Source organism: Columba livia, chromosome 19 (genome assembly GCF_036013475.1).
Source record: "Columba livia isolate bColLiv1 breed racing homer chromosome 19, bColLiv1.pat.W.v2, whole genome shotgun sequence".
NCBI classification, from domain to species: Eukaryota; Metazoa; Chordata; class Aves; order Columbiformes; family Columbidae; genus Columba; species Columba livia.
The window spans coordinates 1,538,771-1,563,739 of NC_088620.1; the positions used below are offsets into that span (position 1 = coordinate 1,538,771).

The window sequence follows — 24,969 nt, forward strand, 5'->3', positions numbered from 1 at the left end:
TTCTGGCTCAACAAGGAATAATTTCTGCACCACAAAACTGGAAATCATTTCTGCAGGAGCAAGTGACAGAAAATGAAAATGTTATTTACAGAGGGTTTTGCTTTAGTTTTCTCACTGGCCAAGTAGAAAACGCGGCTTCCAGAGCTAGCCTCAATGCTGATCTGGTGTCTCTGAAGCTCCACCTGACAGAGGAGCTGGCAGGTGTAAACCAGGCGGCACTTACCGTACGAGCAAGCTGGGCCTCCGTAAGGCCGGGAGCAGTCGCACCTGAAGGTCGTCCAGAGGTCCAGGCACAGCCCGCCATGCAAGCAGGGCTGGGACAGGCACCACTCGGTGCGCTCGCAGCCCCGTGCCACCGGCGACGACTCGCCCAGGGGCAGATCCACCGGGAGCACGGCTGCAGCGTCCACCTCAAAGTCTTGCAGGCAGCCGACAAAGCCCTGCTGGCTCCATGTGTTGTTGGCCATCGGATCCTCGGCACCTCCGACAGACATGTTCAGGAAGGCGTGCGGGACCAAAGCCACACTGTGTGGGACGGGAGAGCTCTGCAGGCAGACACCTGCGTCACAAGAGTCGTGCCAGAGCTTCAGCTGCACACTGCTGTGCAGCTCAACTTCAGCTTTATGCCACTGGCCATCATCAACTCGCAGCCCCTCCAGGAGCAGCGAGTACCTAATATCCTCCTTCTTCAGTCCCGCATGCAGAATGCCTTCAAAGAGCTCCAGGAACAAGTACTCAGCTTCATGGCCTCGGTAAAAAAGGATGGCGCTGGGCAAGGTGGTTCGGAACCGGAGGGACACGCTGGCAAGCTGATCTCCTGCTACGTCCCTCCTGCTCTGATTGTTCACGGGCAGCTCAATGAGGAGATACCCTCTGGAAGCAAAGGAAAACGTTGTTGGTGTTGAGCATGTGGCATCATAGAAACCAGGCTGGCACTGGCACAGGTGGCCGTGGCTCTCAGCTTGGTAGGTTGGGATGCACAAGGCCTCATTTTGGCAGTCATGCGTCTGGCACCCAGTGAGCTTCACAGAGCAGTTCTTCCCTCCCCAGACAATGCCATCCTGGCTAGGGGCACAGTGGCAGGTATAGTCAGCAATGCCATCCTCACAGACAGCTCCATTCTTGCAGGGACCCTCCTCACACTCATTGATGTTAACAGCACATTCCACACCTGCGAAAGAGATTTAGAAACTCACTGCAGGGGACTGTGACTCCCTTGCCCAGGGCAAGTCTGCCGGGCACAGAGCGCCCCCCCAGCACTGCCGCTCCCTTGGCCATTCTCTTCAGGAAAGCACCAGAAGACCAAGAGCTGCCAGTAAGAAGCCCCACGCTCACTGCAGAACGGCCACCACCAACGGAAGAGCAAGAAAACCTTGTGTGCTGTCCCCGCTGCGGGGCCAAGGACGAGGATTTTATGCTTCTTTCATTTACAGATTGGGTACATTGAAACTCAAACTATGTCCACAGACCGGAGCACGTTCCAGGCATCACTGCCACAGACAGCGTCAAAAATGGATCACTAGCCAGGGAAGTTGCTGGAAAGGCTCAGTTAAGAAAATGTAAATTTCCCAGACAACCCTCCAGTTGTGAAACGCTCACAAAACTCAATTCATTACCAAATAACAAACAAAACACACTCCACAGGCACTTTGCCATACTGGTGCTAAGCTGATTTCAGTTCTGCCCAGTCCTGCAGAAGTGAACTGGGTGAAAAGTACCGCATTGCAGTTTGTCTGCTCGAGGCACATGTATCCCACCAGGGCTCAAGTAAATTACAAGACATTACACTCAAATCTGGTTAATGAAAATCTGCCGTCGTTTTCCTGAACGTCTCCAGACTGACAGAAGAGCCCCTCTGAACCAGTTCACTTTATCTAGCCCATACCATTGGTTTTGACTAATCTTCAGAGACAGTCACACAGATAAACCAAGCATGGATTATCCCAATCTAATAGCATTACACCCCAAGCACAATGAGGACAGCAGAGAGAAAAAGAAGGAATTTGCACACAAAGGAGGATAATCAAAACACAACAAACATTTGTAAAGAAAAGCCACCAAACAGAATGTGCATGTCAGAGAGGTTAGAGAATTGCCTGAGGGAAAGAGATGAGGGCACATGGGGCATTAGCGCACCGGAGCTGGACTCGGGATGTGCTAAAAACACTTAGCAAAGACAGGGGCTCCTTGAACCCAGGCCTGTCCCGCCCCTGCCGCTGCCCGGCGCTGGAACACCCGGCTGCCCCGCCGCTTTCTGCCTTCCAGCCCATGCTCTGCAGATGGGCCAAGACTCACCAACAGCTTCCAGCTCCAAAGTGTCAGATTGTGCCTGTGTAGGGACATACCATGTGTGGAGCTTGGAGAAGCACTGGGAGAGAAATGGAAGGCTCTGGAAATTCTGCACTTTCCAGCTATGCTAGAGCTGTTCCGTGGGCAACGTTACCTCAGATTTCTCTAGGACACAGATCTCTCCTGACACAGACTTGAAAAGAACCGCTCTGTGTAGTGGCTGTGGAAAAGCACTGAATTTGGCCAGTAATGAAGAGGAGCTCGGCTGGTGGCCAGATTCAGAGCTGCTAATACTATCTCAGCACAGCTTCTTGCTCCAGCTACTAATGCTGGGCTTGCTCAGCACACAGGGTGTGATCCTACCTGTAACAGAACCAGCAAGGTTAAAATTAAGATTTCAGCACAAAGCAATGGCCACACGTGAAGGAAATGTGTTGGAATAAATACAGTATAACGGACATGTCTGAGCCTGGACAACCCCAGCCTGGGAGAAGGCGGCAAGGCTTCAATTGGGTATATAAGAAATCAGCAGAGCAGCAGAACTACATGGAGTAGCTTTTCTGAGTTATCGGGACTGGAGGGCTCTCAAAACTGCAAGAGTCAAGCTTGCAGTCAGATTTAAGGGGGACGGCTGTTGAACGGCGTCAGAAAGATAGTTAGGTTTGGTATAGACCCAAATCCTTGAGATGCTGCTCATTTCAGATCAGAGCTGTTGATATTTACAGAGCAATGAGGAGGAGAGAGCAGCGGTTGGTATAATGGATAACAAACCACAAAGGGAGAGCTGCGGGGAATTGCTGAGAGCCCCGTTTCCGTCCCGGCAGCAGGAACACCTGCCCGGCCACACCTGCGGGTGAGCGCTGCGCGCCAGCCGGCAAATGAGTCCCGACGGTGAGTGCACAACCCCAGGCTGGTGGCTAATTAAACACCAGGCCTTCCCAAGGGGTGCAGCTGGTTTGATTTCTTCGATTATTTGTTTTAAATGAGTGAAAAGAATAAGCTGACACTTCAGGTCTTTACACAGTGCTGTCTCCTCTCTCAGATTACAAACAGGCCAAGGAAACGTTCAGAAAGAGAGGAGGAACCAAACCCACCAGCATGGTCTTTGTCACCGTCATTGTTTCTGCCAGCAAAGGTCCAACCTTCCCAGGATGGAGCAGAAAAGCAAAGGGCCTCTAACGCAACACCCAATGTGTTCTTGCCCTGCTGGGTTTGGGCTGCAGATGACAGAGTGTAAATGCAGAAGGGGGTGCCAGCAAAATAAAGGACCTTTTCCCTACTCCAGAACAAATAAGTTGTTGCCATAGGCCATTACAGAAGCACAGATCATCTCCTGGATATCCATTACTCCAGGCTTCTCCAACACATGGACACTTTCGTCTTTGCAAACCCACTGGAAAGTGTATATTAAAGAAGTTCAAACCAAATTTGTTTCCCTAAGAGCAGCTTAGGCAGCCCTTTTCAGGTACAGTAAAGAAAATTAAAGGGGCGACAACTCTATCTGACAAAACAAGTTACTCTGAAGTAATTGCCTCTCTTCCCTCTACATTTCTTCGTTCAAATAATAGTAACATTCAAGCTATCAAAAGTAAGAGCAATGTTGCTGATCTAATTCATTACATCATCAGGAGGCTTTAAAATGTTTAATGAGTTTCTTATCTAGTTAAAAACTAACAAATGCAAATCACTGGAATTTGTTATCTGGAAATCAGACAAGTGTTATTTAAAAGGCTCCTATCTGGAGACAAGCATTTTCAAACATTCCAGTTAATTTAATGGTGCTTAAGCTAATAGTCCCAAACTAACGGCCCGCGGGCGCTGGGGCAGACACAGACACTCAGAAGTCGCTGAGCTCTAACAACCTTTTTCAAACACAAACCTATTCACTGAATTCTACAGCGTTACAGCTGTGGTGAGAACAATTGCATTTCATAGATGTGTTATTAAAATCCACAGAGCTCACCATTCTCTGAATGAAGGTAATGATTTTACTGACTGCTACTAATAAGCAAAGATTCGTTGTATATAATGTAAGAATCATATACTTCAATAGATACGTAATACGTTAAAAGAATTAGCACACATGGAGATATTCTAATTTAGCTGCCATTTACCAAAAACTCTTGTAGGACAAGGTTGATTCATGGGCCCAGTTGTGAAAGGTGCGGGTTCAGCGGGGCAGCCGCTGCTTGCCCTCTCCATAAGAGCTGAATTCCCAGCAACCTTCCCCTGGTGCATCCTAATTAGGGTCTGTATTATTATTATCAAAAGAAAAAAGGAGAGGAGGGAGAGAGAGAATTAGCCACAACAAATGGACCCGACACAATTATATTTGCACAATTACTGCCATTTCCATGGCAACCCAGCGCTCTGACCTCTCCCACCGTGCACCACTGCTCAGGAGACGTGGGGGAGGAGATGGAGAAGCGCACAGGCCAGCAAAGGGTTTGTCCTCAGAGCTAAAACAAAAACCCTACTTCTCAGTAACGGAAAATTGTTAAAACACCTGTAAAAAGCAAAACTAGCATTTCACAAAACTAACAGGGAGACACCTGTGCACTCACACAGCACAGCTGAGTACGAAACAAGGACCTGTGGCCCTTGGGACGCCCCGGATCCGATCGCTGCACAGAACAAGGGCAGAGCCGTAGCGAAGATGCACACGCATTCATCTCACAGCAACAAGGAAACTCCTTGCCCTAAAGTTTCCAAAACAAAACTTTAGGTCTCTTCAAAATAAAGACATTCTTCCTCTCCAGCCAATTCTTGTTCCTTCTCATGCCTCCAGCTACCACTAATCGCACAGCCGGCTCCCTGCCCTGGGCAGGCACGCAAACATTCAGGACACATTGCAATTACTGGGTAGATCTCATTACCTGCTAGCAGAAAAATTCCCTTCAGGATCACGCCAATCAGCACAGATTCCATGGCCGACTCCTTGTGGACATTTGTGACAGTAAAGGGAAAAAAAAAATGGGGGTGAATGGGGGGAGGAAGGACAGAAAGGGCTGGACTGAACCGGCAGAAGGAGTGCGAGCACTGCCCAGTGCCAGGCAGACAGAAAGGATTGGAGATGAAACCAGCCAATATAGAAGAGCCCTGCGCTGCGATCTAATCCAGGCCGGCTCTAACCCTCCCCAGCTGGCCCCTGTCAGCGCTGACACGAAGAATTCCTGCTCACAGCGTATTCTCACCCGGTGCATTACAGTAATACCCTGCCGTATCCACAGCATTAGCTCCAGCACTAAAAAGTCAAGAGACAATCTCTTGCCCTTGCCGCCTCCCTGGTGAATCTGCCACATTCCCTAAATAAGGCCAAAATATAGATTTTTCTTTTTAGACGCTAAGCCAAAGAGCCGCATTTCCGCTACCAGTCCAAACCACAGGAATGAGGAGAGCTCCGGCTCCAGAGTGGAACCCGGGCCCTGCAGCACACTGAGTGACCTACCCAGGGACCAGCACCTCGCGCAGTTTCCTTCCCCCATGTCTCCCATTCGGTGCATTTGTGAGCACAAGCGTTTCCACTCTGCTATATTCACTAAGTCTCAAGTTTTAACTACCGTGACCTGGTTCTCTGAAGTCAAAACGAACGGAAGGGAATTCCCTGCATTATGCTGACCATACTGGTTCAAACATGGCACTGCAGAATAACTACTTTCTTTCCTCATTAGCAACCTTATAAAATTAGCTGTTGCTATCTCAATTTTATCGGTTGGTTTTTTTTTGTTTGTTTTGGTTTGGGTTTTTGTTTGTTTCTAAATGTAGTCGCTCTCACATTGTAAAGTTCCTGAGGGCAGAATTGCTTTCATGTTGCAAAGAACCCAGAGAAGGTTCTTATTTCTGTAAAGAAATGTTATCTGAGAGCTTTTCCCCAAACTTGGAGTCTCTGTTAGTACCAGTGTCATGTCCAAGCAAACAAAAACTCCCACATGTCAGAGTCTGGAATCTGCGTTAGCAGTATCACTTCAAGATATTAAAAGAAAGCATTCCAAAAGCTCTTGTAGCTATTTGACTTTCTTCACTCAATCCTAACATGTCGGTCAATTTTACAGATATGTTAAGTGGGAGGGATATTGCGAGTGTTTGTTTGGAGTCAAAATTTCTCAGTCACATCTGGGTCCTATGCACACAGAGACCTGTTCTATCACAGATTTAAATAGTACCTATATTAGCTAGTACCACCCCTTCCACTATTGCTCAAGAGAAAACAAGTGGGCAGCTTGTGCCATTCAACCACCTACTGCAACAATGAAGTCAGAAAATCTATGCAAAAGGCCAGTTCCAAACAGATTGTGCAGTCACGAGCATCAGAATCTCAGAGGACACTTTTGGTCCAAACTCACCTGACACCAGCAGGGTCTAGACTGGAGCGTCCCCTCCCGCAGCATCCTGAGCAGACGGCAGGGAAATGGAGAGCTCTGATCACCCACAGAGCTGCGACCCAGAAGGAAGACTCAGCGTGGAACCCGAGGGAAGCAGGGGGACCTCACTGAGTGTGTTCCAGCTTCCTCCAGCTATATTTACCAAAAGGGCTTCTGTTGAAGGGGTAACAGTCCTCTAATCTCTTTACTATCTTAACCTCTGAGCTGCCCTTTCTGTGGAGGCTACATCTCTAAAACAAAGCTGACATCATGGAACACCTGCGCACACACACACAAATCTGTCCAAAGGTGGTTAAAAGGAAGAATCTCCCCTTTATTTCACAAGCCAGGAATTCAAGCATTCTTACAAAGTAACCGTTTATAGCCAGCTACACAGAGGTGTCCTTCTCTGGGGACCACTGACAAGCACATTATGGCTGAACAAAGCAAAGTTGTCAATAAGCACTCCAGTTATAGTGAGACACATTCACAATCCCTCCCAAATCTACCACCACAGCACCTCCTGATTTCTCAGGAAAGCGGCAGCACTCCTCAGCCCCGGGCAGAGCGCTCAGGATTTTACCAGGATCACAAGGTGCCGCTGCCGAGGACGAGTCTGCCACGGAAGCGTCGGGGCTCTTCCCTCTCGGTCGGGCTGCCCAGCGCCCCAGCGCTCTGCGTCAGGACTCCGCATTTCTAAAGGCAACTTTAGCAGGAGTGGAAATACGAGGGGGAGCGCTCAGGCTGTGTAAAAGCTTTTAAAGACTGAATGAGCCAGACTCTACTTGAGTGACTACACTCTTGCAAGTTAAAAATCAGTTTCCATTCCAAACAGAGGTACCCGGCTTTTTCATGTTCTGGTCCACACTATTACCTAGTACATACATGATGGGCCAAAACCATACCTATGAATAAATAATTCATTTGTGTTGTTTTTTGTTTTGTTTGTTTTTTCCTAAAGAGCAGACTTTTCCTAATATGCTGCTTCTCCTGACGACAGTTGACATAATTTCCAAGATCATGCAAGATTCATTGTCCTTCACATTTCATTCAGTACCCATGCAATCTTTTGATTCACACTTCTTACATCCTCCCAGGATACATCCTCTGCTAAAGCACAAACTGACACGTCGAACACTCTTTAGGACCTATTGAGTCGTTCTCTCAGGAATGGGGCACCTCTCCTGCAACAACTCCGCTTCAGAGCGAGCTGCCTCACCTCCCTGCTCTGCTCTAGCCCGGGACAGCACCGAGGCAGTTAATTTGCAAAGAAAGAATTTATCCTGACTCACATTGTTATCCCAACACTCCCCAAATTCCTCAGACCGGAGAAAAAAAAATAGAGAAAGAACCCCCTGCCGCCCCAAGAAAGCGTTTTCAGAGTAGCAAGTTCACTTTAATCAGCGGAGGCAGCTTAAACCCAAGTTCACGGCAGATCTAAGCTGCCACAGAAATGCGTTTTGAACAGAAACATTCTGGGAAGCTTCACAAAGTTGTTCTGTGATCCTAATATGAAGTAATAAGCTGTTTACCCAGCATGACTGTACTGGGATTAATTGACAAAGGAGGGGAGATTAATTGCTATTATTTCCCTGTCAGCTTCAGTCCTCCACACGCACTCACTGATCTCTCAGACTGCTCCCAGCCCCTCACTGCATTAATGTGTCAGAACTACCTCAGCTGAGACAAAAGTCCTTCACCAAGAGCACTATCCAGAAGAGCAACCTGCTTCTAATCCCCTTCAAGTACTAATGAACCCAAATTTGATGCAACAGAATGAACTCTAGCGCTCCTTTGCCCATCATCCTGTGTTTCTGTCAGCTTTTCTGCCCATGAGCAGGATTAAAGAGATCTGCAGTTTGGCAAAGCACAGTGAGATTCTGAACTCTGGGAGGATAAGCGAACGGGGCACATCTGTGAGTGGGAATTCTGACAAGTAGGATAAACTTTCAACCATCACTTTGGACTCTTCGGACTCATGAGATCTCAGCTCATGAGTACAGCACTGTAACTACCCAAGAAAGTACCAATAAAGACCTTGGATAAAAGCCTGTTTTCAAAGACAAAGGCAAAGTCTAAATTAGGAATACAAAGCAAACGAGATAGGCCAGAAAACCCCACAAAGAATCCAGCCCAGTTACAGGAGGTGTTAACTAGGCGTTGATTTGAGATTCTGGGAGAGAAAATACCTCTGTAATGGGTCTGCCCAGGAAAGAGCTGGACAGTTACACCAACACAGCCCAGCCACTACAACCACAGAAGGAAAACGGAAACTTTCCCATGCAATACAGGCCTCAGCCAGCCTCAGGAACGTCGCTGCCTGCTGCTGCAGGAAGCTAAAGGGACAAGGTTTGCTTCTGGCTTCAAGTTTTTCTTTTTCCCACGAGATGGCAGCCTGGTAACACTATGGAAAGGTTACATCCACCTCAAAAATGCAGAAATACAAGATTTTGCTGAGGACTACCTTTCATATAAACTACATTTGGTGTTAAATTGCTCAAAACAGAGAGTACATGTGGAATTTAAAGATTCAGAAGACTGAGTACAAATACTTTAAACAAATATGAGGTTTAGTATCAGTTAGCAGTGTACATTCCCAACAGAGTTGATGTGCAATATTCACTATCCCCTTGTTTCTCAGCTAGAAAACTGAGACCCATTAAGGTCAGGCAGGGCATTTCTGTAAGAATCCAGACTCCCCATTCCCTTGTAAACAGAGAGGGCTTCATTTGCTCACATGACAAAGACCTTTTGACCTCCTAACATAGCAGATTACTGCCTTCAGCCAAAACTCACTGGCTCTTATCATCCAGGGGTGTCAGGGAATGGAGATGTTTTACAGATGTTTTATGTGCTAGTGATCCAATCTGCTACAGTCAGTAGTTTGTGACAACTTGAATGTTAGGCACCCCTTTTTTAATTTGAAGGCTTGTTTTGTTCACCTTCACAGAACATGTATAAAAAATCCCCACAGTTCCCACAGTGAACTTCACTCCAGGATACAGATCCCCCAGCTATTCTGATCTTAGGCTCTTCTAAATAGCTGATCTCATGTCTCAAAATCTAGTTCATGATCTACCAGCTTACTTGACCAAAATCACAGAGCTTTCTCATGGCATTTGAGCCCTGAACTGCAGACATCCCACTGCACCACTGCTGCGCTCCCCGCAGTTCACCTCAGTCCTGCTCAGCAGCCTGGGCTGCCCGGTGCTGCTCTCCAGCCCTGCAGCAACGCAGCAGCTCAGCGGCAACACGAGAACCTGATTCCAGCCACCCCCTTCACCAGCATTACCTGAATAACCCGGCAGGCAGTGACAGAGGAAGCCATCAACACGGTCCACGCAGAGCCCTCCATTCTGACACGGCTGGGACTCGCACTCATCGATGTTCATAAAGCAGGTCTCCCCTTTAAAGTGAAAACAGAAGAGGCATCTTAAGTGCATGAGTGCATCAGTGAAGGAAAGAATGTGAATGACAACTGCATTCATGACTTTTGCACTTGTTTTCTGTCATCTATAAATGCAAAAGAATTTCTGTGTCTCTCCGGACACTCTGGTGAACAGATACCATCACCGAAACCATTAGAGAAAAAGAAGTACAGAAAGGCCAAATGATTTTCCAGTGTCATGAAAGGCAGCAGTGGCAGGATCAGAACTTCTGAACCATTCCCATCTGTGGAACAGTGGACCAAACTCTAGTTTTTCTCTCAAAAAAGAATAAAGTATTATTGCTTAGCCCCTCCTAGCAGGGGATTTCCCCGACTGTTAAATCCAGCCTCTTATACATGTCTATAAAGCAGGGAAAGGGTGATATTTCAGCTGAACATCCACAGAGCTTCTAGCTCCAAGAGCAAGATATCAAGAACCCTCTTCTCGTACCCACACTCATTATACAGTTGCTGTCATGAGAAAAGTCTCATCAGGAAACACCTACAATAGTTATCTGGGACTCCAGGGAAACAGTTTCCTCTGAAGGGGAGTTTCACAGATATCCGGTGGGGATGAATTCCGCCACGTCACGAGAGAGTGACAAAGAGAAACCACCTTGGCACCTGCACAGCTGGGGGCATCCATCAGAGCACTGGGAAAGCGCACAGGCTGCTGCCTCAGGCTCCAGACAGGCCTGCTGGACACCCAGGGACACTGGCGCAGCTCTCTGCAGTATATTCACACAGCGTGTGAACAGGAGCGCGTTCCTGATGCAGCACGCTGCCGCCCTCTCTAAGTACCAGTCATTAAGTGATTTGTGTTGCACAGATAACATTGCTCCACTCCCATCTGCTCAAACCACGCAGCACCTGTCAGGTGGAGACAGGATGAACAGTTTCTGCAGCGCTCACCTGTAAAGCCTGGCTGGCACCAGCACAGGAATCCAGCTGCTTGGCTGTAGCTGAAATTGCTGGGGAAGTCAGGTCGTGTTCCGTAATAGGCTGGGTTGGATCGCTCGAAGCACACGCCTCCGTTGTGGCAGGGATTTGTCGCACACTCATCCACATCCTTTTCACAGTGCTGCCCCGCGTAACCTGCCAGGAGACAGCAGTGCCAACACCACGCACAACTTCGCTGGAACCAATCTGCCAAACACTGTAGCTGAACAAGACCCAGAAGACACTGCAGCTCATCTAGCAGGGAGTCCCAGGACCCTCCACTTTCTCCATTATGTCAAACACAGGAGCCATCAATTTGCAGGAAAGCATTAACTTGTGACAGAAAACACATGATGGAAAGAGGTAGAAAAGAGAAAGACAATCTTATGGCTGATAATCAGGGTGCATTTCCCAGTAACAAGGTCACCTGGATCCTGGGATGGCCTGTAAAGGGCAGCAGTGGCAGCCTCACTGTTTCAGACAATTAAAAGAAAAAAAATCACACTGGACCCTGCAGCATCGTTAATTCTTTACCTTTTCCACACAGCAATTTAGCACATGCTCTCCATTGCAGCGTGCCTACATGTCAGCTTAGCAAACCAGATTTCCAGCCTACCTGGCCAGCAGGCACAGCTGTAGTGTTTGATTCCCTCCTCACAGGTGGCCCCATTCAGACAGGGTGCAGAGGCGCACTCCAGGATGTCCAGCTCGCAGTGCTCCCCCTCGAAGCCTGTGTCACTGCAGTCGCAACCGTAGCTGTGGGGCAGCAAAACAGAGCAAGGCATGAGCTCTTAATCTGACTGCAAAGCCCAGTACGAGCAAAGAGCAAATGAAGTTGTGATGTACAAAACACTAAATTGAATTCTTCCCACGGATTTCTACTCTAATTTTCATAGGTTACACTAAGCAGACCTTTGGATCAGTCCTGGTATCTAACTGCCTGAACATCGCTGATTTCTCACCTGTTAATAAGGTCTAGACATGTCCCGTTGTGCTGGCATGGCTGGCTCTCACATTCGTTGATGTCCACCTCACACTGGATCCCTCGGAACCCTGGTGCACAGGTGCAGGTGTAGAACCCAACGTGATCATTGCACAGGGCCCCGTTCTGGCAAGGGTCTGAATCACATTCATCTATTTCAGTGTCACAGTTCACACCTTTGTTACAAAACAGAGAAATATCTTTGTTACAGATCTAGAAAAGCATATTTGTGCTGCCTGGACTTCTGAGCTGGAACCACAAAAGCCACATTATCGACTCAAACTGGCCAGCATAGCGATCTGTTCTCACTTTGCCATAAGAAAATTAGGAGCTCATGAACAGTACGTGATTCACACAAATTAAGGACGTTTACTTTTTATTTGCAAAACAATTATTTTGTCTAGACTTTTGGATTTTAGTCTTCTATCAAAACTAAACAGTTTCCAGTATTTGTGAAGTTTTAGTCTCATTCAGGTTTGTTGAAGTAGCCAATTAGTCAGCACTTCACAAATAACATCCATAAAATCTTGACCTCGCATACAGCTCTTAATAACATAGTGATAGCTGGTTTGGTCTGGGATCCGTGGCCTGGCATCACCTCCAAACCTCAGTCATTACAGTGGCACCTGCCAGTCCACCTAATCTCCCCTTCTTGGCAAAGGCTCCCCGCACAGCGGACAGGGCCATCCTAATCCTGACGGAATGTGGGCCCCCTAATCTGCCCTTCAAACCCGTCAGCACCCACACAAAACTTCCTTCCCCCGAATTCCAGGTGCAAGCAGCAGGAAACAACCCGGCCTTGCCAGCCTGCGGCGATGAAACCTCTGGATGAAGCGCTAGATCATAAGGCAAAGCCTCACATTTGACATCAGAATAACTCGGAGCACAACAAGCTCCTCCAGCTGCCTGGGTCATTTATCACTTCCTTGGCAGGGGAATCCCACAATCCTAAATTGAGAATTCAGCATAAAGATAAAACAGAAACTGATTTGCAAAGACATAATTATGCTTGATACTTAAAATCAATATTAATCTTAAGGCCTACACAGACATGTTTTTTTTTTCCCCTCCTTCACTTCTGTTCGTTTTTATCAGTGAGTCAGCATCAGGGACGGCATTCCTGATGTTGTAACTTCTCATTCCACTGGTAATCAGCAGCATTCCTTGCAGCAAACTAACTCTTTAAACACTTCAGTGGGTGACAAGGAGGAAGGCTGAGAAGTTCCTGTGCTCGGTGGTACCAGGCAGACACGGCGCAGTACAGCTGCATTCCACTCCGATAAGCAGGGCTGGAGAACGGAGAACCCCGACTGCCTCCCTCACAGATAACTCACAGGTGGAGATTACTCCGAGTCACCATTAGCACAGATGCACAAAAAAACAGATACTTATATCACAAGCCAACAAACATTTGCCAGGCATGAAAGAATTGGAAAAGAAATATCCAACTAAAAGCCACTTTATTCCAAAAAGGCTACTTCCCTCACAGAAATCCTGCAGCATGGGACAAAGAATTACAGGCTGGATAGGCAGGGATAAATTACACCCGGAAACACTAAGTATACATTTCCTGAAAATAAATCTCTTTTGTTGTATATCTCCCTTAATTTTACGCTGAGAGCTAATCACATCTAGTACCCAGGTCTCAGACAGTCCCCCACTTCCACTCTTGGATCCACATGTCTCAACATCCACAGCATCCATGGAAATCAAAGCCTCAACTATTGCCCAGAAGCCGCAACAACAAGCCTGATGCCATTATTCACACAGTGCCAAACGCTCCAGAAATATCAGTCGTGCAACAGCTTTAGTCTCATAGCTGTAAAACAACAGCTTTTCAGGACAGCTGCTAACACCGCAAGACACACGAGGAGCAGGCAAAGTGTGGAACTGCAGGAACAGCGAGATGTAACCCAACCACCCAGACAACATGGAAGGTACCTGTGTAGCCAGGGACGCACTTGCACACGTAGTGATCCATCTCGTTCAGGCAGGTGCCGTTGTTCTGACAGGGCCGGGACGCACACTCGTTGATGTCTATGTCGCAGTTGTGTCCTTGGAAGCCTGGCACACAGAAACAGCTGTACTCGTTCAGCCCCTCTCGGCAGATGGCTCCGTTCTGGCAGGGGCTGGACGCGCACTCGTCAATGTCGTCTCTGCAGTTGGCTCCGCCAAAGCCAGGCTGGCAGATGCAGGTATAGTCCCCAGGACCCTCGACGCATGTCCCGTTGTTTAGGCAGGGGTGGCTAGAGCACACGGAGCTTTCTGTTTGGCAGCCTTCTCCACTCAGTCCTGTTTGGCATTTGCAGATATATCCATTTACACCATCTACACATTCAAAACCAGGATCTTTACAGGGGTTGCTCTCACACTCGTTAATATTAATGTTACAATCAACACCTGTGAAGCCAGGCTCGCAGATGCACTCATACTCCAGGAGTCCTGGAGTCCTGTTGCAAATCCTGGGGGCAGGACACGCGTGTTTAACGCACGCGTCATAGAGGAGTTCGCAGTTCTTGCCCATGTAGGCTACAGGCTCCACGGGGCAGGCGCACTGGTAACCCACTTCCAAATCCTTACAGCTCCCACCATTTTCACATGGGGATGAGGAACAGCCGCTATCATTTTCAGAGTATGAAGTTCCTGTTGAGAAAAGAGATGTTTTGTTAGTCAGCATTCATAGCCCTAAACAAGAAAGTTCTTCAGCTGACCATCACACACAACTCAGGGACTGCCCATCTAAATCCACCCTGCATGGGGCTGTTCTAGCCATCAGCTGAGGATTCTGGAGAATCAAACACTTCCTATAAGGAACACAACACGCCTTCATACCATGGCAATCAGGAATTTCTTACTAAGTCGGGTGACTAGATGCCTGGTTTTTAGAGGCACTCACAAACCAACCACTTGACTCGTCCTCGCTTTTAGGTGCCATTTGCCCTTTCTGCTGCCTTCTGAATGTGACTGTGGGCCAGCGAGTGACAGGAACGGTCCCTGGGAAACTCCACAGAGCTGCAGGTGGAGAGTGGGCAGTTACTCAAACGGCAGAGGCCTGTACAGCTCTGGCACTGCCCACAGCTCAGCACCCTCGGCCCTCACCGCGTTACGACCAGTGGAGAAACGCTGTTTTAAGATGCCAAGTTCCACACTAAGGATTTGCCAGGATCACGCACCAGCATCACTTCTCAGCTGACCTTGTGCATTCTCTCATTCATGCCATCATTATCCCAGCCCATTTTTGGTCATGTTTGCCTTGCTCTGGTGCACCTTCTACACACCCAGTAGTTAATCTGTGTCAGTGGTTTTCTATCGGCTCGCTGCCCCATGAGCTCCTCAGTCTCTTTGTACCTGAAGGTGGAGGCATCCGGCTTTGGGGCCTGAAGGGGATTTATAGGAGACTTTGGTTTACAAAAGCCTGCCCCTGCCCTGACCTCCCCCAGATTCCTCCCACCAAAAGACCGTAGTGTTTCTAAGTATTCTTTTGAGGGGCAGTGTGGGGGGAGGGAGGCTCAGGGATTTAGACAGCCCTTTCTCTTCCCAGCATCACCTCCACAGCCCAGCCCTTCCTTCCTCTCTCATGTGATGCTGGGAGAGCTGCTGAGCATTGCACTGTCCAGCAATCTCTTTATTCTGCCATCAACCCTTTTATTCTCAGATTCCCAGTCAGGCAGAAAACAAGATGACGGAATCTGCCAGGAATCTCTGTAGCAATTAAGAGTGGGAGCCCAGGAAACTATTTGCAAAAGAGCTTTACTAGGCAGGAGATGGGAGCCTTTGGAGGCTTAATGAGGAACCAGGCCCAGGCTGCACGTTCCACAGGCCAGGAGCACAGCCCGAGACAGACACCAAGTCCCCTGCGCCTTCGGAACAAGTGCTCCGATCTGCAGCAGACCCATCTGCAAAGGAACTCGCATTTCAACAGAACCACCGAGCACTGCCAGTGTTGGCAGCCTCAAGTCATTTCAAAGACTACATATATAGTATTCTGCTTTTGTTGTAAGTACACAGTCTAAATGCTTCTTGCAATTAAACATAAAACATCAAATCCATTTTCTACTTCCTGGTTTTTCCAAGAAATGAAACAATATCTAAATAACTTCAAATTATTCTGTGAACTGCAGCTTGCAGAAAATTACCCACACATTTGCCCTACTCAGCAGAGGTTACAGACGTATTAACAACGCTAACTCCAAGATTATATCATACTTTCTCCTGTATATAGCATGCTAATACTAATACTGGAAAAAACATTTCCCAAGGACGAAGCAAGCTCCTGTGTAAATATAGTAAATATAGTATAATATTCATTCAGTGGCTAAATAATTCCACAGATGAGACACTAATTCAAAACACAATTTGCTCCAGAGGGATGTCAGAAAGGGGGATTTCAGCAGTGAGAGTGAGCACACCACTGGTGATGTCCCCTAACGTTAAACACAGAGCCTGCAGGAGTTCGGTGCACTAAGGGGTATCCAGACCCGGACGGGCACCTGGCCGGAGAAAGAACACGAGTGACACTTTCAGCTCTAGTCTTGTTATTTTCATCCATCAGTCCTAGGGCATACAATAATTCCTCTCAATTTTGGAATAATTATATGAATAACATATGAATATGCATCAAATGCTACTAAGCAAAATGAATAAATTCGCTTTTCCTACTGTACAATATACCAACCATGAAAACACAGAATTCGGACTATGCTGTTCCATGAAAATGGTGAAATTCAGGTCAAAGAACTTGTTGAATGACACGAGTTTAATAGTTCTCGACAAAAGTAGTTGTTGCTGGATTAACAATAACACTTGGGACTGTTTTACGTTTCACAAGACAGGTATGGATCAGTGATGTCTGTAAGCGAAAAAAACATTTTAAAATATATTAGTCATGCCATCCTGCAACCCTAATCTGAAACGAAACCGGAGAAGCCCACAGTTTCTTTGAAGAATATGTTCCAGGCATTTAGGGGTGGATTAGGAGGCACTTCAAAGGCTAACACAGTGGCATATAAAGCATCCATTGAGCTCTTGCAGGACAGGTCTGGTTTTACACTTTAGAGGTAGGTGACAAAGACTTTCCCTAAAAGATGAGGTTTGTGACCCTTTGTAAGACTTTTAGGCAAGCAAGCTGCATTATCCAGTTTTGTTTTAATAACAGGCTTTAATAATTTTATACTCTATACCGTTAGTACATTATCTTGTCAAAGGACAGTTTCAACAGCAAGTTTTCTAGCCATAAAAAGAGAAATCTGAGATGAATGAGGAGCTGAGCGATCCGAGATGCCCGGGTAGCAGTGCAGCGTCCCTCACTGCAGTGACACGGGACAGGGAGGCTCTCAAAGAGCTGTACGAAGGTTTCTGTCCTTTTCTTTACAAAACAAATAACCCCCCTCAACTCTGCCTACTCAAATGTTGTGAAATCTCAGCAGTTATTTCCCCCCCAACATGAGTTGCATGGAAGTAACTTCTTGCACAACCTCTCCATCCTGATGTTATGTTGGCATTGCTGGCAGAAGGTTTTATTAGAGACCAATTATGAGTTGCTAAGACAAAAATACACAGGACAAGGAGCTTCAGTCATTTTATTACTTCACTGTTTGTGAGATGCTGCTTTAGCATTAGTCACCGGCTTCTGGTTTTTGTTTTTGCTTTTCACAGGTTTGTTTTTCAAAGCCTTGGGAAACAGGGGATGGATGGGCCAAGCTGGGGATACACCCAGCCTCGTGGAAGATGTTCAGTGCCACATCTACATGAACCTCTCACTTGAATTTTAGCAGCTAGAGCTGTTGATTTCCAGGCTCCGCTTAATTGTCACCCTATTCAGGCACACGGTACCTGGAGTTTCCGGCTCCTCACACTGCTTCACTGATAACTACCCCAAAGGTGCTCTTTATGGACACTTAAAATTCCAGTGAGAAAGCAGCAGGCAGGGGTTATCAGCCCAGAGGTTCCCTTGTTTCCTTCAGACTGAAGGACAATTTTGCCAAGTGACTAATGTGGTTTTTGTGGGTCGGTTAGTTTGGTTTTTATTAAAGTGTTATTCAAATGGAACAATATAATCTCCACAAACACATATAAAATTCTAAGCAGAGTCAGTGGTACTTACTGAAAATAACCCATCTGTGAATACCTGTTCATGTATGTGCACTGCACTCAGAGTTCATGTGCATATTTTCACTATCTGTTGCATACAATGTCTCAGCAAAATGCTCAAGATATACTTTGGGAAAAGACTGCTTCATGCTTATGAGTATTTACGTTCCCAAAATTATGACCCAGTCATGATGTGTGAAGTACCTTTTGTGCATGGATTTGTTGTTGAGTTCCTTGACTTCCATGCTATTTTAAATCTTGCTCATCTTTTACAAAAAGGTACTGCAGGCTTGTGGAGAAAGAGGCTTCCTTCAGGTGCCCTGCTTGCTACAACTGGAAAAGGACAACTTGTGACCAGGAGGTGAGAACATCAGGCTGCCCAGCAGCAGCCCCCCCTGCTCCACAGTCATAACCGAGGGAGAGGAACCCTCAAACCACAAACGCTCACGGTGCCAGCCCAACACGGCTCCAGCAGCCAGGCGGTGCCCTGCTGAGCACCGGGGCCAAGGGCAGAGCGGGAACCCTCCACTGCAAGTATCAGGGTAACACAACTACTAAATAAACTCTGAATAAAGGAACGGAAAGAGTTCTGTCTCCATGACAACGGGAAGGCATGTGCTTATATTAGTAAATCCCTGCTGACCTCTGCTGATCTCTGCCTCTCCTGGTCCGGGTGAAGGATTAGTGCCAGGGTACACACCACGGCCTGTTCCCAGCACCCATCGGGACCAGAGCCCTCAAGGGCCATTCGTGCTGGTCACCCACCCTCGCTAACTCTGGAAAGATGACGGCAGAGTAAAATCAAATCCTTCTTTAGGAAGTACCTTCAGTGTACCCATCCAGGGAGTGCACAAGGCCCTTTCGGGTGACTTCATGCATTCTAGGGCTTTACAAGCCTCATTTCTTTGTTGACACAGAGAGAAAACCCTTCCCAGATCTACACCAAATACCTGCTTCCTGATAAAGAAGGTAAAAAAGAGCATTACTGTTCATAGATTTGATACAACTTGTAGAGTTTTGGTAGATGAAGCACTAAGCCCAGTTTCTGAGCCAACTGCCAGTTCGGATACTAACTGAACAACCTCTCGGGAAACCCCTGCACCCGGTTCAGATTTCAGCTTTTCCTATTCCAATTTTTAGATTAATATCGTGGTTTCATCACTTTCCAGGCTTCTTACATTGGTTTTCTCTGTTATTGCAGACCAACAAGTTCCAGACCACAACATTTGCATGCCAGGCTTTTGGTGTGACAAAGCTTTTTCACGGCAGAGATATTTCAGTCTGCTAGTGTAAAATAAAAAGAACTCATAAGGGCCCAGACCACTGGACTTTCATGAAGACAGGCGGAAGAAGTGGCTCCGTTTCCCCTTGTGAAATTTGCATAATATTTACCCCCCCAAAGAAGCAGAAAGCTGATTCCTGTCTTTCTCTCACCCAGTAAACTGCTAAAAGGTGCCAAGGGTGGGCAGCAATCCCTACGGCTGAGCAGTGCCAATGTTATGGCCAGCGGCATTAACAGCATTATCAGAAATACCACTTCAGGGAATTAAACTTACTCTTAATACAGAACAAGTAGCCAGCTAAATCGTTTTCATTATCTGTCCGCTGTTCTAATGCAGATTTGAAGATGTAACTCCTATTATCATGCTGCTGGAACTCAGAGGACAGGAACTATAAATCTATGTTTTATGATAGCACTGCATATATTGCCACAGTAACTCTTTGATCTTCTGTGCTTATGACACCCCCGTATTTTCCCTTAATAAACACCCCTCCAAGCTGACCTCCAAGGTTTACGCATTCTCTGATCTCTCAGCTATTTCCACAGATCAAACACCGAGACAGGGGGTTTCCTGTGGATTCAGTTAACCAGACTGAATCACAAGCTTGAAGGTCCAATTCTTATTTAAATATATTGACAAGCAACAAAATGGCTGAAAAGCTTTTATGTCTTTGTTTCCACGTTTTGAAGTAAGATTTAAACTGTCCATAGGTCCCCGAGCTCATCTCAAGAGTTTGCATTAAAGCAGATAGCAAACTGCCAGGAAAAAGGTTTGTCTACACATGTCCTCCCTCAACAGGCATCCAAAGCATTTTCCAGGCCAAAGGTATGTGAATTACTGTGTTCATTGCTGGCTAGAGTTGTGGGAACAGCAATGAGTACACACTCAGTTCTGCCCTCCAGAATCTCCCTCAGAACACCACAGACGAAGCTGAGGGCTGTTCTGCCCCTCACACAGACAGCGGCAGGAAAAGCGGAGTCACAAGCAGTCTGAACCTGTCCCTCTGGAGTTTATTTCAAACAACTGGAGACTGGATGGGTCTGGCTGCAGGATGGTCTTATGGTTACAGGCAACCTGGGGGCAACAGGCCATCCGGATGATCAGAACTTTCCCAACACATTTTGAACAAATAACTTAGCCACTCCATGCTTCGATGACATTGAGACTCAGTCAACTACAAAAAAGAGTAGTCATATACCTCACAAGGGCAAGAAAAGGCATTTCCTTATAGCCTTAACATTCTAAAAGCACTACTTAAATACCACCATTAACTGTAGTTTAAATCTGGCAGAATTCCCCTTTCAAAACAGGAGCAGGTGGAAAGACTATGTAAATTGTTGCTTTCTTTGAGCTTTCCCGGCTGTAACAAGATGCGTCGTCCACCTGCACTCCAAAAGAAAACCACATTCTCAGTAAATCACTGTTGAGAAAAGAGCTTCACCCAGCAGTGGAAACTATCAGTGCGATGGGCAAACAGCACAAATCCCCAGAAACATGTCGGCTCTGGCAGCCACACACCCAGCAACACCCCACTGCAAGCGGCCTCCCTTCTGCACAATGCAGAGCCACCATAACTGCCTCACACTCCAAACCAGTAGCTATGGTTACGAGATACAAAAGACAGTCCTGCTGCTTCCCCGTGGCCAGAGGAATTCCAGGCACTTGGAGCGAATGCACCGGACAAAGAGGCTGGTACAAGAGGAAAAATAAAAGGAAAAAAAGACAAAACCCAAATGTAGTTTGACTTTCATAACCATAGTGTGAGGTGATCGGAGCAAAGGAAATGTAGAGATGCTTCAGAGGAGGGGAAAAAAAAGACTTGGGGAATCAAATGAAAAGTTGCAAACTTTCTCCAACTCTGCAAAAGTACATAAACTTCACCCACTAATGCGAGAAAATGCCAAATGCAGCAGATATTAGCAGAGGAAAGGCGCTCTGACTCTATGCTCTGCATGTTCTCCATGTTTCACCTGCACTTCTTCACGTCATCGATCATTTCTGTCCCCACTCATGGAAACCAAACGGGACTGGGACATCAGACACCGGTCTGGCAGCGCCAGGACAAGGAGGCCTCTTCAGTCCCAATCGCTTTCCAGTAAAAGGCTGGCCATGTTCCTGACGTGACCCTATAATCCCTAGATGACTAAACCAGGTGTCTGGGCCCAGCAGATCTCCAGGCACCCACTCCAGAAGAAACACAGAGATCTATTTTTCAGGCAGCATAAGAAATTGTATACAAGAGTGGCTTTTGGAGCCCAGAGACATGTTTATGTGAGCTTGAATCCCAGTATACTCAAGTATATTCTTTTGTAATAAAATAAGTTTTCAATGTGGGAAAAACAAACAAATAAACAAAAAAACCAAAATCCCCCATCAGTGTGATAGACTCTTTTGTAACCTCATCAGTTCTTGCATTTTGAGGATGGATCTGCTTTCTTCAAGATTTCCAAGTGAGAATACGTATGGACTGTCTTCTTCCTCCAGATTTTGTACCAGGGGTATCTGGCACCTGAATGTATCAGTACACTCCCCTAGGTACACTCCTCTTTTGCTTAGATGTATTTCTAAAGAATACAGAATGGAAATAAAGCTCTGTGTTTCCTCTGTATGGGCACAGTCGTAAAATTCAGAACTTTTCAACGCAGAAAATGGTTACTGTAATAGTTGAATACAATTACATGGTAGTGCACACACTTTTTGCTCTTGTGAATAAATGCATATGTACATGTGCACAGGCAGAAAGACAAAAGGAGACAAGAAATAAATAGAAGGAAAAACATATCTAGAATGAAATGCCTGTCTGCCTTCCAGACAAGAAGTTTTCAGCCTTCGAATCTAACAGTGAGAGTGACGTTTTCTTTAGTCACCTTTGCAACACAAGGGCAGGTTACAGATTTGATCCAAAGTTAATGCACAGTAACTGGGCAAGAATCAGGCACGGAAGACGAAACAACTTACCCCAGAGCAGGAGGAAGAGCGGCAGGAGGAGGGCAGCGCCGCCCGCCCTGGGCGCAGCTGTGCTCAGCTCCATGGCCGGTGCCGGTGCCGGTGCCCGCTCTCCGCGCACAGTCCCGGCTGCTCCCGCATCGCGGCCGGGCGGGCCCGCTGCACGCGCCGGACCAGCACTGCCCGCTGGACAGAGGCCGCGCCGGAGCGCAGGGAAAACGCGGCATGGATCTCCGGATCGGACCGCGCGGGGCGCCAGCGGCTGCACCGCCCGGCGGCCGGAGGGGCGGGCGGAGAACGGCCCGGGCTGAGAACCGGACGGGCTGCCCAAGGAGTGAGAAACTGCAGGACTACGAGACTCACCGCACAAGGCAACAAGGAAAAAGGACCTCGGGTGGGTTTTTGCTTTCTGTTGTTTGAACTCCATCTATAGAATGAAAAAACAAACCTGGTGTCTCCTCCATAGCTCAGAACCAGCTTGGGGACTGAGGTGGCTGGGGCTCATTTCTTGGATGCAGGATTCTGTATGAACTCATATTTACAAATAAATGCCTGATGAGGATCAATCACAATTTTCTGATAGAGAAATTTGTTCAAAGAGAAAATGACAAAAGACACAAAAGGCATACTGTTAATCCCAAAGAGCAGATCTAGTCCACATTGGTCCCTCCTGCTCTCTCTCATACATCAGGAGATGTCTGAACCCCCAAAAACATACAAACTCACAGAATGCACACGAACCCTCTTTCCCAGCTAAGGGACAGTTACAGAGATGAACAGAAGTTATCTGCATAACACAAGCACCAAGCCACACCTCCACCTTTAGATGCATGTGTTCAGTTTTATAAGTGAAAAAATTATGTGTCCATTGTTTTGTGAAAGTAACTGGAAAAAGACAGAGCCCACACTCAGTTGTGACCCACTAAGTACCTCTAAACCCACACCACAATTGGATTAAACTGACTGTAAGGAGAATTACGTCCCTTGCCTCACCCTTCCACGGACAACTAAGAATAGAAAGCAGGTAAGATGCCACATAAATTCCTACTTCAAACAAGAAACATGCAAGATAGCAAAGAATTGGTGCAGACAGGCGGCATGCAAGGAAAACAACATCAATCCTGCAAGGAGTCATTCCTGTTATCTCAGCATCCTTGCAGAGGACAAAGGCTGATGGGCCATGTGCAGGGACATTTACTGCCCTACTTTTAACTTCGGTGCAGAAAGCAGAACAGGCACAGCAAGAGCGTTTTCACCACCAAAACACTGCCGTTCAGCAACAAATGGTTCATCTCACTATCCTGCCTTGGAACGCTCCAAAGATGATATATCATGTGTTATCAACCTTATCTGGACCACCCTGCCCCCACTTTCATCTCTGGTGTCTTCCGTCTGTTTTCTCAAGATCAGCCTCAGTATTAGTTTCTTGCCAGCTACCACAACCATCTGGAACTCATTTCTCTGTCTTTAAATTCTCATTTTGCTGTCAGGGGGCTCAACCAACCGCTGACATGTGCAGAATCTTTCTGCTCAGGATCTTCTTGCCTCACCTGTGTGAATTATCCAAACAACTCATCTTTTCCACAACTAAAGCAAATGCTCATGAATCCATCGCACAACTAACACTGCAATAAGCCATTCTTCTTCCACTGAATACAGCCACTTCTGTAAGTCAACTGGTGCAATACTTCACAATGCAGGGGAAATAAAACTACCTGTAGTAATTTATGGCTTATGTGTCTACCTGAAGGACATGCTCAGCTTTCATAAAACAGAATTAGCATAACAAATCCCTACACATATGAAAGTCGAGGTCGTCCCACAGAGGCTTATGTCTCATGCAAGTCTGGTGCCACTACTGTGCTGTGTGGCCAGTGGCAGCTCGTACCCAACAGAGCCCTTGGCTACAGTAGACTTGGTACAGGAGAGCAAGGCTCAGAAAAGAGCAAAACAGTTTAGCAGAGTCTGAATATTCTTGGTATCTCCCAGTACATTTGAGACAGCCTCAAGCTGTAGCTTCTTGTGCTAGTGACTGAGTTTTACTTTGGAGTCACTTGGTCTGTCAAGTCCATGTCAATGGGTTCAAACTGAACTGCTAACATGGCAAATGTGTCGATAATATTACACATGCAGGAATGCTATGAACGGTGCCTTCTTGAAGGATTTCCTGCATTTCCCACAGCAGGGTTTGGACTTGAGCAGCCTGGGAAATGGCAGCAGCACGTGGTTCTCAGCCGACATGTTCCGCAGCGGGGACACCGTCGTGGCTGTGCCGCTGCCAGGACACGCTGCGGGTGCTGGGGCTGGAGCAGCTCAGCAGGGAGGGTCCTCCTGAAAAGGTGTTTGTGCTCTCTGACCACTGCTAACTGCCGGCACATCCAAGGGTCTGCCAGGACTCAAAACCCAAGCTAGCAAAGCCTGCACAGGCCAAGACATCCAACTTCCTTATAATAATCAAAATACCTTCATCCAGTGTCTACCTGTGAGGATATTAGCATTTAATTTTTTTCAAGACTCATAGTTACATTTTTATGACACTTTGCCAGCACTAATGGAAGACCATTTCTGTGCTAGACCCTTGGGCATCTGAAGGCCAGTGTGGGTATTAACCAGCTTAGTCCAATTAGGGGACCCTGAAACAACTCCGGTAAG

At 47.0% G+C, this 24,969-nt stretch overlaps 1 protein-coding gene across 7 annotated transcripts in view; it reads right to left on the minus strand.

Annotated features, from left to right (window-relative positions):
* Positions 1-24,969, minus strand: part of CRB2 (crumbs cell polarity complex component 2) — a 51,580-nt gene that overhangs the window by 10,271 nt on the left and 16,340 nt on the right. For 3 of the 7 annotated variants that reach the window (XM_065035429.1, XM_065035430.1, XM_021280251.2), the window contains exons 3-8: positions 13,940-14,641; positions 11,979-12,174; positions 11,633-11,772; positions 10,990-11,172; positions 9,943-10,056; positions 224-1,171 (exon numbers count right to left, since the gene is read on the minus strand). In XM_065035429.1, coding sequence (XP_064891501.1) covers positions 224-1,171; positions 9,943-10,056; positions 10,990-11,172; positions 11,633-11,772; positions 11,979-12,174; positions 13,940-14,641 — 2,283 coding nt within the window. Of the gene's footprint in view, positions 1-223; positions 1,172-9,942; positions 10,057-10,989; positions 11,173-11,632; positions 11,773-11,978; positions 12,175-13,939; positions 14,642-14,830; positions 15,101-22,329; positions 22,493-24,969 lie in introns of those variants that run through there. The other 4 variants (XM_065035428.1, XM_065035427.1, XM_065035432.1 and 1 more) reach the window with 3 other exon arrangements.